Source organism: Protobothrops mucrosquamatus, unplaced genomic scaffold (assembly GCF_001527695.2).
Source record: "Protobothrops mucrosquamatus isolate PMUCROS unplaced genomic scaffold, P.Mucros_1.0 scaffold10, whole genome shotgun sequence".
NCBI lineage: Eukaryota > Metazoa > Chordata > Lepidosauria > Squamata > Viperidae > Protobothrops > Protobothrops mucrosquamatus.
Window position 1 is genome coordinate 835,192 of NW_015386397.1, and position 15,935 is coordinate 851,126.

Below are 15,935 nucleotides of genomic sequence, written 5' to 3' on the forward strand. Positions count from 1 at the left end.
TATAAATAAAATTGGGTTGTTGAAATATTTTGTATATACAAAATGAGTTAAGAATCAAATGCTTTCTTTTCAAGGTGAATTAAACCCAAATGCCAGACATCAAACTTTTTACTGAATGTGGAAATGGCAGCATTTAACAAGTATATAAATACAAATGCTAATTGCTATTGAAATATCATATCCATCAGAGCCATTCTATTTTGTCTTCCACTTCCCACTGAACAGTTGGATTAAAACATTCAAACTGGAAGAATAGCTGTAACATCTCAAATTTATTTATGATGGTTGCAATGCAGTGTCCCAGGGTCATCTGATCACCTTTTGTGACCTTCTGACAAGCAAAATCAATGGGAAAGCCAGATTCATCTAACTACCATGTCACAAACTTAACAACTTATAGTCCTTGACTTATGACCACAGTTGGGATCATAATTTCTGTTTCTAAGAAAGGTGGCTATTAAATGAGTTATGCCTGATTTTTACAACCTTTTTTTTTGTCCTGGTTGTTAAGCAAATCATTGCAGTTCTTAAGTGAATCAAGTGATCATTATGTGAGGGTCATAACTGTAGGGACCATTTGTAAATCACTTTTTTTAGTGCAGCTGTAACTTCGAATAGTCACTAAATGAAAGATTGTAAATTGAGGACTTCCTAGCATTCACTTTTGCAGTGGTAAAGAAATGACAATTGTTCTGAACATTCAAAAGCATGTTATTCCAGTGGTGTCCTTGATATTAACCAGTAAGCATGAATAACACACCTACAGTATAGATAAAGCTCTGAAATGAATTGTGGGAACATATACCTACTGTGCTGAGCCTTTGAAGGCTGAAGTGCAGCTGTTATCTTGACTACCCTATTTCTTGTTTAGGCAAACAGAACAAATTTTAGTAAACCTTTGTATAATATTTTCCCACCTCAGGTTAAATAATATTTCAATATATCTTCCAAATATACCATTGCTCATAGAAAAGGCATGAGTAGTATATAATATCAACAGCCGTTGAAAGAAGCAAAGATGACTACATACAAGAGCACGCTTCTGCTCACTTTGTTATATGTCAGCCAAATTTGGTATCTCAGGAATGGGTTACTTAAGAAATATATGTTGTGGAAAAAAAGAGGTAGGGTCAAGGATAACTAAATGATGAGCAATCATGAATTGCATATACAAATGAGTTATCAGTATGAAACTGATAATATCAGTGTGGGGTGGTTTGCTTATGTGGAGAGAGTATTCTGCAAAACAAATGAATGAATGGGCTGAGTAGAATTAGAAGTGGTTTGATAGGACTAGAAAAGGAAAGGAAAGAAGTTTCAAGAGCAAAGGATAATACGTGAATCAATACAATGTTATGGTCGAAATAAGGATAATATGCCTGCATGTATTTTTTATTTAAATAATTTTTATACTAGTCACAATTATAAGATCTCAAACTGATTTACAATTTGTAAAGAGGGTTCCCAAGGATGGAAAGAAAAAGAGCTACAATCAATCCTTATTTTCATTAAATTTAGCTCTATTTTCATTTTTCTTTTGGGGTCTCATGTCTTTTTTTGCATGTAGGCTACTTCTTACTTGTTTTCTGTATTTTGTACAATGTTTTTTACTCAAAACGATATGATGGTTATGTGTGTGTGAACGTAAATATTATTTATAAAGAAATCCAGGTTTTGCCAATTTATTCACTGAGAAAAGCAAAATACAGGACAAAGAGTTTATCTTTTATCATGCCAAGTTACAACAGGAAGATAGAGGGAAATTATTTATTGTGTAATACCAGACACATATTAACTGTGATTTCTTTTGACAAGAAGTTTAGAAAATATAGTTTTGTGGGAAAGCTAAGCATCTCTAACACACAGCATTACTATACTAACCTCGAATATCTCCCATCCATTGAATGTGTAGCAACAAAAGGACTCAAACCCACCCTATAAACATAGACCAAGAATTACTGAATAAATATACACCATTCATTTCCAAGCTTCACTGTTATCAACATAAAAAACTGCAACAAACTCAAATCTCTCATGCCAAGCTTTGCCAACAGTTGTCTCAATCTTGAGAAACATCTTTGGTGGAAAAACCCTTCTCAGTGAAAATGGGCACAGACTGACCTGTTGAGAGAGAAAAAAAACCCATAGTTTAAAATGCAACCTGATAATACCAAGTTTCCTCTTGTTTTATCTAGGGGAAGGGGAGAGCAATAGAATTGCTACACACAGATTTTGCATCCTGCTATCTGGATTCTTTGCCTAAAACCAAATGGCTGGGGATATGGACAGGCAAATTCATACAGATGATACAAACCTGATCAATTATTCATTGTTGAGCCAAGATGAGAGGCACTTGGGCACTGTCATAGTGGTTACTTTGCATGGGATTTGTTCTCTCACCCGTACGGACATTAAACATGGGCAAAGTGGAGAGGGGACGGGGCACCTCCCGAGTACCAGCCATCTGCCTCAGTTCCTCTGTATTGTCATGAATGGTGTGATGATGCACCATTTGGATGCTGCAGGAGAAGAAATAAATGGAACAGAACTAAATCAAATGAAATAACAGTATTGCAGTCATTAACCAGCAGAAAGAAAGAAAAAAAAATAACCAGGACACTCCAAAACAAATGAGCAAAACACAGAAAAATATGCTTCATTCTTATTAGTTAAAGCTAACCTAAAATGTAGAATTATAGAGCCCCAGACAATTTTGAGGAAGATACAGTACATTAACTGACATTTTAAAAAAGACCAGTGGATACTGTTGAAGCAAAGCTATTCCCTACTCAGGGGTAGACAACCTTGGCTCTTTTATGACTTGTGGACTTCAACTCCCAGAATTCCTGAGCCAGCCAGGAATTCTGGGAATTGAAGTCCACGAGTCATAAAAGAGCCAAGGTTGCCTACCCCTGCCCTACTCAGACAAGTTCAATTGCTCTTAATTATTCTTTGTCTAATTTTGCATGCCACCACACAGAACCTGGCAATCTTACATTATTTTAGTATTACAGGTTGTCCTCGATTTATGACACAATGGAGCCCAAAATTTCTGTTGCTAAGAGAGACAGTTGTTAAAGTGAGTTTTGCCACATTTTACAATCTTTCTTGCCACAATTGTTAAGCGAATCGCTGCAATTATTAAGTTAGTAACATAAATTAACATTGTTAAGTGAATCCGGCTTCCCCATTGACTTTGCTAGTCAGAAGGTCAGAAATGGTGATCACATGACCCCAGAACACTGTGACCGTCATAAATATAAGTCAGTTGCCAAGAGTCTTAATTTTTATCATGTGACCATGGGGATGCTGCAGTGGTTGTAAGTCTGAAAAACAGTTATGTCAGTGCCATTGTAATTTGAATGGTCACTAAACAAATGGTTATAAGTTGAGGACTACATGTAATTTCAGAAAATAAAAATTGCTTTTACTGCTAGTCATTGTATCCTGTTTTTTACTACTCAGATCTTTTTTTATCTTCCAGGTAGGAGTACTGTGTGTAACGTATTACATCAGACTAAGATAAAACCCCTTCTCTGATTGGGAGTATCAAGGTGGGCGAGTTACACGGCTGGCACCAGGATGTATCTCTGACTATCCATCATGGGAAGCTGAATAGTACTACCTGCATTTGATGGCTGCAGGTATATATTGACTTCCACTGGTATAATAAAGTCTTAGAAGAGCATCTTAAGAGGGAGGGGTCCTTAAATCAGACCAACTTGCAAAGCTTATGTATTGGAATGGATCCAAGAGTAGCCTTATAAGCTGTGTAATTGTATTTGGAAATGTTTAGTTTCTTGACTCTTTTAAAGCTTGCCCCCCCAAGTTGATTGTGATCATTTCACACTTATTCTGTGCTTGAGGGGTTCTTGGTGCTCTCTGAACTTGGTTGTTTCTCACAGATGTTTCATTACCAAAACTAGGTGACATCATCGGTGCTAGTAAAGAGTGGAGTTTGATCTCAGTTTATATTCTAGTGGTTTGCCTGGTCAGTGTTGGTGGGGATGGTCTTGAAGGTTCTTTGGTTGGGCAATTTATTGTCAGCTTGCTTGGCAGTTCCTTGATTGTGGTATTGTTTACTTCTTGATTGTTGGTCTAATGTTAATCTTGGAGTTAATCTATGTTTATCTGGGTATTGATTGATGGTTTGATCTGGGCTGCTACATCTTTTGGTTTCCTTAGGATGTTTTGAAGGGCTTGATTTAGCTTGTGTGCTATGCTGATTCCATGCGATTGTAATAGCGGGCTGGTGGCTTCTGAAACGTTCTTGATGTGTGACAGTGTTATTCTTTTTATGGTTTGGATCACATGGAATGAGTGCACACAAGCCAACTAAAGCCCTTCAAAATATTCTAAATAAATCAAAAGACCCAGCAATCTCAGAAGAAGAAGAAAGAACTCATCTACAACATACAGTATAATGACTGCAACAGGCAGAAGACTGACAGAACACATCCATGAACACCAACCAGCAGTCGGAAGACAAGATAAAAACTCTTTAATTTCACAACATATGGACAGACTTAACCATAGTTTCAACTGTGACCATCCTAGATCAAGCTATGTCCAAAAACACCAGGAAATTTCTAGAAGCCTGGCACTCTGACAAATTAGCCTCAATACACACATAGACATAAACAATATCTATATACTATGAAAAAAAAGACAACCAACAGGTCAAAAAGAGAGCAAAAAGTCCAAGACATCTCCCCATTAGCAATCAACACCCAGATGAGCATAGATTAATTCCAAGATTAACATTAGACCAACAATCAAGAAGTAAACAATACCACAATCAAGGAACTGCCAAGCAAGCTGACAATAAATTGCCCAACCAAAGAACCTTCAAGACCATCCCCACCAACACTGACCAGGCAAACCACTAGAATATAAACTGAGATCAAACCCCACTCTTTACTAGCACCGATGATGTCACCTAGTTTTGGTAATGAAACGTCTGTGAGAAACAACCAAGTTCAGAGAGCACCAAGAACCCCTCAAGCACAGAATAAGTGGGAAATGATCACAATCAACTTGAGGGGGCAAGCTTTAAAAGAGTCATAGTTTATACGGCTACTTTTGGACCCATTGCAATACATAAGCTCTGCAAGTTGGTCTGATTTCAGGGGCCTATTTAAGATGAAAAGATTCAGTTTGTTAGTTCTCTGGGCTAGGCATAAGCCTGCAAAGTTTGCTTTCAGTTCCTATATTTTCCATGCACATGGAAGAAAGTCAAATTCTAAATTAGGTTGATGAGATTATATTGTGCATAAACAGTTTCATTGCCTTGGCCAAGCCTAGAATTTAAGTCTCCCCCTACCAATATATACGCAATGGGCATGCATTAAGGACATTGTTCAAATAATATTCAATAAGCTGCTGACTGTTTTCTTCTTAAAGATAGAAAATATACCTTAACTATTACTAGAGTGCAGTATCCTAATTGAATCTCTACTGACATGGCATATTACTCAAACGGCTGAAGTTCTTGAGTTGTTATATTCAGGCTGGTGATTAACAATATACCTAGAATTCCCTATAAGTTTGTCTCTACCTTCTTCCACTACAACATTTAGAGAGTAAGCTGTATATCCATTTAATGTTAGGGCTGTTAGAACCAGGTTTCTTGCAGCAAGACGATATCAAATGTAGTTATAAAGCTTATGAAGGTAATATCTCTGCATTTGGACAACCAGTTAGCCACATTCCAACTAATTAGAGTGACTTTGTTCTGGTGGCCCTCATGTCAGTTCTCTTTATGGCTCTGAAACCGAGCCTGTGTATATGTCATAGGAGGCAGATTCTGGTTCTGATAACAACCTTTCTGATATGATATATATTCTATTTGGCGTACAGTAAACCCCAGGCCCCTCCTTGAAGTTGCATCCCTTGAGGTTCAAAGTTTTCTCTTTTCTGAATTATATATAAGCAGCAGCTGAATGTTAGGTGATCCCTTCTTCATATTTTCATGACTAGTAGCTTTGTCCAATCCTGACAGTGATAATGGGTTTATAGAACATTGATTAGGGGGGACTAAGCTACTAACAGCTTTTTCTTTTATTAAAGTAGGATCTAAGCCATGATCTAAGGAGAGAGCTAGCAGCTTCCCTTGAAATAGGTGAGATGATGATTCATCATCATCCAGCAAGTTAATGTGTGTATCAGAATCCTCATCTAGATTTGTATTGGAAGCATAAGAAATTCTGCCTTTGGAGAATATATTACTCCAGAGGCTGGATCATGATGTAGATTGAATCCACTGGAATAGTTTTCCCCTCTTGGAGTTGCCTTAAGCAGTTAGAGTGGGGAATTATCTCTTATCTGAGCTGTTATCACTTACGTCCAGCTGAGGGATAAGAAATGTCAATGGTGAAGTTTGTTGGTTTAAAATCTGGAGTATGTTCTGGAGATCTATTACTTGAACATTATGAGCCACTAGGAAAGAGGAATTCTTTCATAGTAATTCTTTCAAAGAGTAATTGCATTCTCTCTGCACTGGGATGATGGTTTCTGTGATAATTTTCCTCTGCTCTTGGCAAGAAGCTGTATCCATAATCAAATGTGGAGAATGTAGCTGAATCAGGTGTCTAAAAATTCTGGAAGGGAAAACACTATATTTTTGACAAGGGGTTTCTGCCATCCTGAACATTTTCTGTACATTACCTGGCTTATTAAAGAGAAGACAGTCTTTTAAACCCAAAAGAACTAGGTAAAAAATGATACGTGTCCAAATCTATATTTGAGATGACAGTATGGAAGCTTGCTTCGCAGATGTTTTTACTGCTTACTATTGTGCAGGATCCATAGCAAGCAAGGTATTGAAAGGGATAGGCAAAGAGCCTGGCTTTTTTGAAACACTCTATAATGCAGCAGTTGTTAAAAAATCAACTTGGGTTGATTTTTATTAACAAATTCTACATTTTTGGTTGTTGCAGCATCACTACTATCATCACTAGATATTGTCAGAACCTACATAAAGTTTATCAGGCTTGTATTGAATTTTAAAACAGCTACAACTGTAGAACCTGTGTGTAGACAAAGTTCTCCTAGTGATTATTGAGTAACTTTTCCTTTACATTCCCCCCATCTCACTTGTGTCTTGTAATTGATGGAAGGTGGGGCTACAAGGACCGTGGTGAGTTATAAAGAGGAAGCTAAACCTTTCCTCAACCCTCTTCAGAGAAGAAGCAGAGTCTTCCTTTCTTGAGGTAGTAGACTTGTTTTTAAGCAAGGGTGTACTTACAACTTGGTGAGAATTATGGGGTGGTAGGAAGGATAGAATTTCTTGTTGTTTTCCAATCTTGTCTTATTGCTTCCCCAGCTTTCTTTTATACTACCGAGTGCTATCTGGGCTGTTTCTTAGTCACTTCTTTCCTTTGGTGGTCCTTCCCAAAAATAACCTTGCAAGTAGCTTAATTCAACAAGCAGGTTCTCTTGCTCTTTAATATTCGTTGTGGTAATGTTATCTTCTAAAGTCAAAGTTAAGGCAGCTCCCTTTGCCTTCTTTTTAGTAAAATAGTCTTTAATTGCTTCTTTGATGTAAAATTGACCTTCCCTTCATGCAAGCCATACTCTCCTCATAGTGAATTCTAGACCTGCCTTGGGAATAGAACTTTTTTTAAGAGAAGTAAATTATTCAATAAGTATTTATCAATTGTACTTTTAATCTCACTATACCCTCCAGAGCCTATAATAATAATAGAGGACTTCCTCCTGCTCTCATGAAAGGTCACCATTAATGTACCTTAGAAATAATAGGATTTGTTCTGTGGGGTAGAATAGAAACTTTGGTCAATATAAATTTGTAGACATATTTGTATTTATCTTCCCAATTTGAAGCTACAAGTAATGAAAAATTTGTTTTGATAAATATATCAAAAATAGGCTAAAGCAAATGAAGCCAAAACACAAATGAAGATTTCCCTATACCTCCACACCTGTTTTGGTTAATAGTGCAAAAATGAGCAGAGGTGTGGAGGTTTAGGGAAATCTCTCCCTCTCAGTTTCCAATTGGGGTGGTGGGTATAGCCAAGCAGAGAAGGCTATCTACTCCTATTTCAATAACTCAGAATTTGCTGTAACCCTCAAAACAATTTATTCCAGAGCAAACAATTCCATTGGCTGTGTTTGAACTTGGTTACCAAAATGGGTTATCAAACCCATTTTCTTTGATAAAAATGATACACCGAACCATAGTCTAATAAAACAGGCTTGATTTGCACAATATATTAAGGCACAAAAATCCAAGCTAACATTAAGCTAACCAAGTTCATTAAGATTGGCCTTTCATTACTCAACAAAGTTATGTAACTAAGTCTGTTGTTGCAAAGCAGCAGGGACCGCTCTAACAATGCAAGTCTCTGAACAGATGGATCAGCTCTTCTGGAATTGTTCTCCTTTTTACTTTCTTCTTTCAAAAGCAAAAAAAAAGTTACCCAGATTATTCTAGGGACCATGTCATTTTCCCTCCAGGATGATGGAAGCCAGCAATTTAGCCCCCAAATTGAGGTGTCTTCTTTTGCTTTATGAAAGAATATAGGGTAGATGGTCCTTCCCCAGTTGTCTTTGGCTCCTTATGGGGACAGCTAGTTGGCAGGAAGGGGTAGCAGGCACTGCGAGGAAAGGTATTTGATCTAAACATCCCATTTTCCCAAATCTATCCTGATCCAATTTCAAAATATACCTTTTTTCTGTTTTAATTATTGAACACCGTGGTAATGTTGTCTGGGGACTACTCTCACTTCTTTACTTAATTATTTTAAAAAATCCTAGAAGGAAAAATATTTAACAATTAGGGAGTAGGATTCAAGGATATATCTGTACTCATGATATCATAGTGCAGAAACTCGACATCATAGAGAACCCATCTGTGTTGTCTTGACAACCAGCTAGAGCTAAACACTTTAAAAGTCCTTGTGAGAGATGGATAGGCTTTATTTGCCTTGCAGTTGAGCACCATCAGTTTGAGATCCTCTAAGCCATACAGCCATTTTTTAAATATATATTTATATATATATACTAGATGTGCTTGTAGAACTTAAAACAAAAACACTTAAGAAAAAGCATCTGTTCTAGAATCTCAAGTGTCAAGGCAAGAACTGGGTGAGTGAATGAAAAAGTGAAACTGAAAGGGAAAACAATCCTCAGATCTAGGAAATTTGCAGTAGAAGGAGGGTGGGAAAAGCAACTGAAATCTGAAAAGTATGAGGGAAGGAATTGAAAAAAAAAAATTTTTCCTCTTCCAAACAGGGCAAGACAGCTGTAAGCTGCTAAAATATCCCCCTGATCTAACAGGAACAGAGAAGCGACGGAATATCCCATCTTGAAAAATATGATGGAGCCAAGTGAATTTCCTGAGGCTTCTACTGATGCATCTGATGATGATGTGGCCGAGTCTGTAGAAACTGAAGATGCAGATGAAGGTCCAGATTCCCAGAATACTCCGGGTTCTTCTGTGTCCACTGTTGCACTGGATCCTTTGCTGCATGGTGGCAGAAATAATTCCAAGAAAAGAGCCACCCTGTCTTCCAAAAGAGCTGGAAGACAGTTGAGTCAATCAAGAGCCGTTGCACCCAAGCCACCAACTTCCAATCTTTCCTTATTGATCTACACTGCTGTTGCCACCTGCCAGAAGAAGTCTGGCCTTTCCATGCAAGCTCTTAAGAAAATCGTGACAAACATGGGCTACGACATGGTTAAAAAGAAGCACTATTTCCTGAGATCTATCAAGAATATGGTGGCTAAAGGGCAACTCTGGCAAGTGAAGGGCACTGGAGCAACAGGCTCATTCAAGATCAACCCTGACATTGAAAAGAAGAAGAACCCACCAAAGATGAAAGGAAAAAGTCCGAAGACCAAACATCCAATCAAGAAAAAAAAACGTTCTACTGTGTCTAAGAACGGCCGAGAAGCTGCCAAGAAGCAAGTCAAGGCTGAAGTCAAGAAAACCTGCAGAAGAGGCAAGATGTCATCTGTTCAGGCTGCTCCAAGTCAGGTCAAGGTGTAAAGAATGCCTGAGCTGCCTTTCAGAATGAGATCTGAAGCTTTTTGACTAATAAAGCAATCACTGTATTTGAAATTCAACAGGATCGGTATCATTTCTTTAAAAAAAATAAAGCAAATTATACTGTATTTATGGGAGGGAGGTTGTTGGGATATAGGTAGGAAACATATATAGTTAGGTGTATATAATAAAAACAAGATAGTTGCAAACTAAGCCTTTGGAAGTATTTTGATACATCTCCCACAAGACACAGCACTAACTTGAGTTAACGGGATCCATCTTGGAAACTACATTAGGAATAACCTTGCTGGTATGCCTTTAGGTAAATGGCAATATTGTGAATGATCACACCCACAATGCAGCTACTTTCAAATAGCAATTTAATTCTCCCATAGCAATTACTTCATGTGAATCTCTTCACAGCATGCTGTCAACGTTACAAATGTGCCAACTAGCACCCCCCCCCCCCAAAAAACCCCTTGTCTTAAAATACTGCCTTAAAACTATTTCTGTACTTTTCCAATTTCTACACAACTATCTTTCCAAAGGAGAAATAGCACTCACTCTTTGGGAACCAAAATCTGATCTACTTTGTAGATCATTTATGTCAGCTCTGCCACATCAGACTTTCCAAAACAGCTGCCCTCCTATTCATATGAGAATATTCCAGCCAATACATAGGTAATTTATCTGCACAGTTGTTAAAATGTTTTTTTTATATTTCAAAATATATATTGGGTCAAAGTACATGTTTTTATATGCTTAAAATGGATGACTGCCTCACAGACCAGAAGACAATAATCCTGTGAGCACTTACATTCTGATCAGTACATCAGTCAAATCTTCCTCAACCGACCTAACATAGTGGGCCACAGTTCTCAAGTTTTCCCTGACAAAAGGCATAAAGATTTATCTCTGAAAAGTGTAGAACATGTTGTGGCCCAGGTCTCTAAGACTAATTACCTCAGACATCTCTAATATGGTGTTTATCATAAAAGTTCAGATTGCACAAGAAATTGATTTATTATTTTTGCTACCCATCTTGCTGCAAGATGAATCTGTCTTACCACATTACAAGAAAACCATGAATATATGAATAAATATATAAAATCATATTAAAATTAAAATAAAATACAGGTTATAACTAAAGATGGGGAAGGGAAAAGAATCTATGGGGGTGGGGAGTAACTGCTATTAATCAAGCAACCACTTCCAATGTGATATTCCCCCATTAGGGCCCCAAGCCAACTGGCAGAGCTAGATCTTCAAATTCTTATGGAAAGCCAGGAAGGTGGGAGCCAAACTCACCTCAGGGGGCAAGATGTTCCAAAGAGACGGGGCCACAGCAGAAAAGGCATTTCTCCTGGGCCCTGCTAGCCAGAATTCCTTGACTGACAGAACCCACAGCATTCCTCCTCTGCTGGCATGGGTGGGGCAGGCCTGCCATAGAGGTGAGATGGTTCCTCAATTAACTTGGACCCATACCATGCAGGGCTTTAAAGGTAATAACCAACACCTTGAATTGCACCCACAAGCAAACCAGCAGCCAGTGCAGCTGTCAAAACAGTGCTCTAACATAGGCCACTCTACGAGCCCCAAAGACTGCACATGCCACCATATTCTGCACCTCTGAATATCTGAATATTCTCAGCATCCTTCCTTCCTTCCTTCCTTCCTTCCTTCCTTCTTCCCTACCCTTCTCTTCTCTTCCCTTCCCCCCTCCCTTTCCTTCCTATCATCTGTCTAGAATTTATCACAGAATATATACAGAGAAAAGAAATTTATTACAGTATATACATGCACATACATTCATGCAAATAAAATCATTCTTAATATTTCTCCAAGTTTACAATCCAGCAGGATAAGTATGGCTCATTTCTACAGTATTTATAAGTAGCACATGTTCATAATATAAAAGTAATACATACAGAGGATAGTGTACATTCAGAATTCCCTATAGGTTTGCCCCATAATGCCTTATTTGACATTACTCTTCCCTTTTCAAATAATAGGCACAATAGACAGTTGAATTACGGCACTTTATTTTCTTTTTCCTTACACACAGCTTCAGCTATGGAAACCTCATGTCATCACTGACTTTTTACTAGAAGAATTGGGTGGAACAGACTGCTTCTTCACTTTCCTTGACCTTCTCCTCTTCCTCTTCCTCTTCCTTTGCTTCACAACTTTCTTTATTGCCTTTTTCTTCTTCCTTCTCCTTTTCCTCTTTTTTCTTTTCAGTACTTTCATCATTATTTTGCTAATCCCATAGGAGCCTGTCAGTCCGAGCCCAGTCAACTTCCTCAGCAATCCTTTGGCCACCAAGGCCCTCAAGACTCTCTTGAAATGGTTCTTCCGCTTCTCCAGGCTGTAACCACTGGCTGCAACACTCTTCTTGAGGGCTTGCAGGGAGACACCACTGCGTTTCTCAGTGGAAGACACCACTTGGAAAATGATTTTGGAGACACCGCGGTTTGGCAGAAGGACTTTCCAGGGAAAAGAAGGCTTTCTTCTATCTTTTGACTTGTAACTAGATGTGGGTTTTATGTGCAGGCCTGAAGAAGAGGGTTGAGGTTCATCAAAGTCATTATTTAGAAGTAGTTTTGGGGCAAAGATGTTGGCTGATATTGGTACAGGACTGTTTTCTTCTAAAGATTCAGTATTAGTCAAAGAAAAAGTCATCTGTTTTTCACTTATAGTACCCATTTTCTTCTCAAGTTTGGCTTGGCCTGCTACTTCTTCAACATGACCCCACGTTTCAGGGTGGCTTGGTTCACTTCCTGTCTTCCTGTTAGTAGAGGTTTCCTCCTGAGTGTCACATTAGTTTATTCTGATGGTTCTTCCAGGAGTCCCCAAGACTGATTGCCTGCCCCAGAAAGTAAGATGTTGGATGGGATTCCTTTGCCAGGCCATCTCACTTTGCCACAGTTATGAGAGCAGTGGAGGAAGTGTTTGAAACTATTAAAGAGTTGCCATGGGAACAGCTTGGTAGATTGTGGTATCACAGCTATTCTGTGATGCCTTGCTATGTGTATGTTATGTGTCTATGTGTGTGCCTCTTGGTTAATGGTTTAGCATTTAGACTGACTCTCAGGACCTATCACAAACTAGACCCTAAGGTTTAATTTAGAAAAAGTTAGGTTACCTCACAATGAAGCAAATATAATAAAAGGTACAAATTCATAAAATTTAGCTGGAATGAAAGGAGATTTTGAAAATGCCATGGGAGGTAGCAAGTGACATTTGCACAAAACAAATGATTTATTTATTTATTTTTACATTCAAATATAAATAAAAGCAAAGACAAAAGTCAGAAAGAAAGCAACTTACTCTGAGGTGCTCAGGTCCCTCTTGTGCCTACAATTCAAAGAAACGGAGGCATTATATTCAATTAGAAAAAAGCAAATCATTTTATTTTTCAATAATATATTTTTGAGAACTACAAGCATCCCCTTATGAGAGATAGTATGGCATAGTGGTTGAAGGCTCCATGGTATGAACCAGGAGACTGTGGGTTATAGTCCTACCTTAGACACAAAGCCAGCAGAGTGACTCTGAGCCAGTCACTCTCTCTGTCTTAGGAAGAAGGTGAGGAAAAACCACTTCAAAAATCTTTCAAAGAAAACTGCAGGGACTTGCCCAGATAGTCCCCAGGCAAATTATTTGAAGGCCCAACTCCTCCACCCCATCCTCATATTCTCCAGTTTACTCCCTTACCCAATAAGAGACCACAACCTATTAAGTTATTATCAGTCCTGTTATGTTTTGAAAAATGCTCCTAGACTTAATGCCATTCCATAATAAGATGCATGAATATATAATGACTTAAGAAGGGTCTTTTGGATGACCATTGCCAAGGGAACGTGAATAAAAGAAATGCCAAATAAATAATGTTTTAAATTTTTCCCTACCAATTCATGTCCAACATGATGAAAAAGAATTTGTTTAGAAATTATTTCAAAAGAGAAAAGAATTTGAGAATATTTTCACGGGCAGATATTAACACTTCTTTAGTTGCAAAGTGGTTCAATTCTCTCTGCAACGAACTTTAGTGTTCCTGGCTTTCTATGCATTAATTAAATCTCTGTAGAAGACACATTTCCCACTGGATCTTTCCAATATAAATGCTACTGTCATTAATAAGGGAGCTGATATGCTCAATAAATTGTTGGAGAATTACTTCCTTGATCACACTACGGATTACCAGGATCGACATAGTTGACGAAGATATCCTCTTTCTCCATGTGTATCCTTTCCAAAACTGTTTACTATGGAGAAGAGAGAAACCATCCCAGACAGAAGGAATGGGACTATATCTTTAAATTACAGGTAGTCCTCGACTTTACAGGTAGTGACAGTTCGAAGTTACATTGACACTGAAAAAAAGTGACTTATGACTGTTTTTCACATGACCATTGCAGCATTCTCATGGTCCTGTGACCAAAATTTGAACACTTGGCAACTGGTTCATATTTTTTTTTTTTTTCAATATAAAATTTTTATTTTTATCATAAAAAAAAAAAAGAAATACATCACAAATATTTCACAATGTTATATCCCATCCCCCTACCCCCCGGACTTCCCAAACCAACCTAGGCTGATATTCAAATACAAGTAAACAAATATTAATATCTCTAACTCCAAAGTCTAAACTTAAACAATCCATCTCCTCCGTGTTAATAAAAATTATTCATTTAGTTAGTTCTTCAAATATCCAAAATCTTTACCATTTCAGCAAGATAGTTTAACACCATCCCTTACTTATACNCTCGCCTACATCGTCCATATAGGACGACTCGGGAACTCAACTCCTACCCCGGGCAGCTCACCGATCCCCTTATGCCCAGGGGAAAGGTATCAAGCCGTTTGACAGCAGATGCTGGCTGTCAAACCGGCTTTTACGCAAAACAGGCGGGAGGCAGCAAACAGCTGCGACCAGCGAAATCGCCTGCCACCGGAAGTCTCGGCAACTGGTTCATATTTATGCTGGTGGCAGTGTCCCAGGGTCATGTGATCACTTTTTACAAACGTCTGACACGAAAAATCATTGAGGAAGCCAGATTCACTAAACAACAGTGTTACTATTTAACAATTGAAGCAATTCACTTAACAACTGTGGCAAGAAAGGTGATAAAATGGGACAAATTTTGGGCTCAATTGTGGTCAGAAATTGAGAGCTATCTGTTTTTGTATTTCTACACATAATTCAATCTTAGCAGAGGCTAGACAGACATTCATCTTTATTGTTTTAATGTGAATCCTACTCAGAATGGAGGGTTGGGCTTGGTACTTTCTAATTTATTTTGCAGGTAGTCCTCAACTTACGATCACAATTGAGCCCAAAATTTCTGTTTTTAAGCGGGATAGTTATTGAGTTTTGTCCCATTTTATGACCTCTTACCACAGTTGTTAAATGAATCACTGCAGTTGTGAAGTTAGTAATGTGGCAGTTAAGTGAATCTGGCTTCCCTCCCATTGACTTTGCTTGTCGGAAGCTTACAAAAGATGATAACATTACCCCAGAACACTGCAACCGTCCTAAATATGAGTCAGTTACCAAGTGCCTGAATTTTGATCACATCACCATGGGGATGCTACAATAGTGGTAAGTGTTAAGTCCGGAGAATAATGGCGCTTGAGACGAAGCATCTCCAACAAGTCTTTATTGTTTGCTCCATTCTACGAACAACCAGAGCAGAGGCACGCAGGCCTCTATTTATACCCTCTAAACCCCGGGCAAGTTCAACCAATCATGAGGCGGGCTTTTCCCGCCTTGCGCATGCGCACAAGGCTGGCGCCGCTCAGTCTGGTCCCGGGCAGCTTCTGCAAATGCCCGGGACTCTTGCAACGTCCCGAGCCTGCCTCTTGCAGGCTCAGGACACAACACCCCTTCCCCCTGGATGAAATAAGATTGCGCCCACATGGACGC

At 38.5% G+C, this 15,935-nt stretch overlaps 1 protein-coding gene across 1 annotated transcript in view; it reads right to left on the reverse strand.

Annotated features, from left to right (window-relative positions):
- Positions 1-1,665: 1,665 nt before the first annotated feature.
- The window catches only part of SGCA (sarcoglycan alpha), a 40,929-nt gene continuing 26,659 nt past the window's right edge, over positions 1,666-15,935 (reverse strand). The window contains exons 8-10 of the mRNA XM_015810411.2: positions 13,337-13,363; positions 2,315-2,519; positions 1,666-2,121 (exon numbers count right to left, since the gene is read on the reverse strand). Coding sequence (XP_015665897.1) covers positions 2,327-2,519; positions 13,337-13,363 — 220 coding nt within the window. The 3' untranslated portion in view covers positions 1,666-2,121; positions 2,315-2,326. The remainder of the gene's footprint in view (positions 2,122-2,314; positions 2,520-13,336; positions 13,364-15,935) is intronic.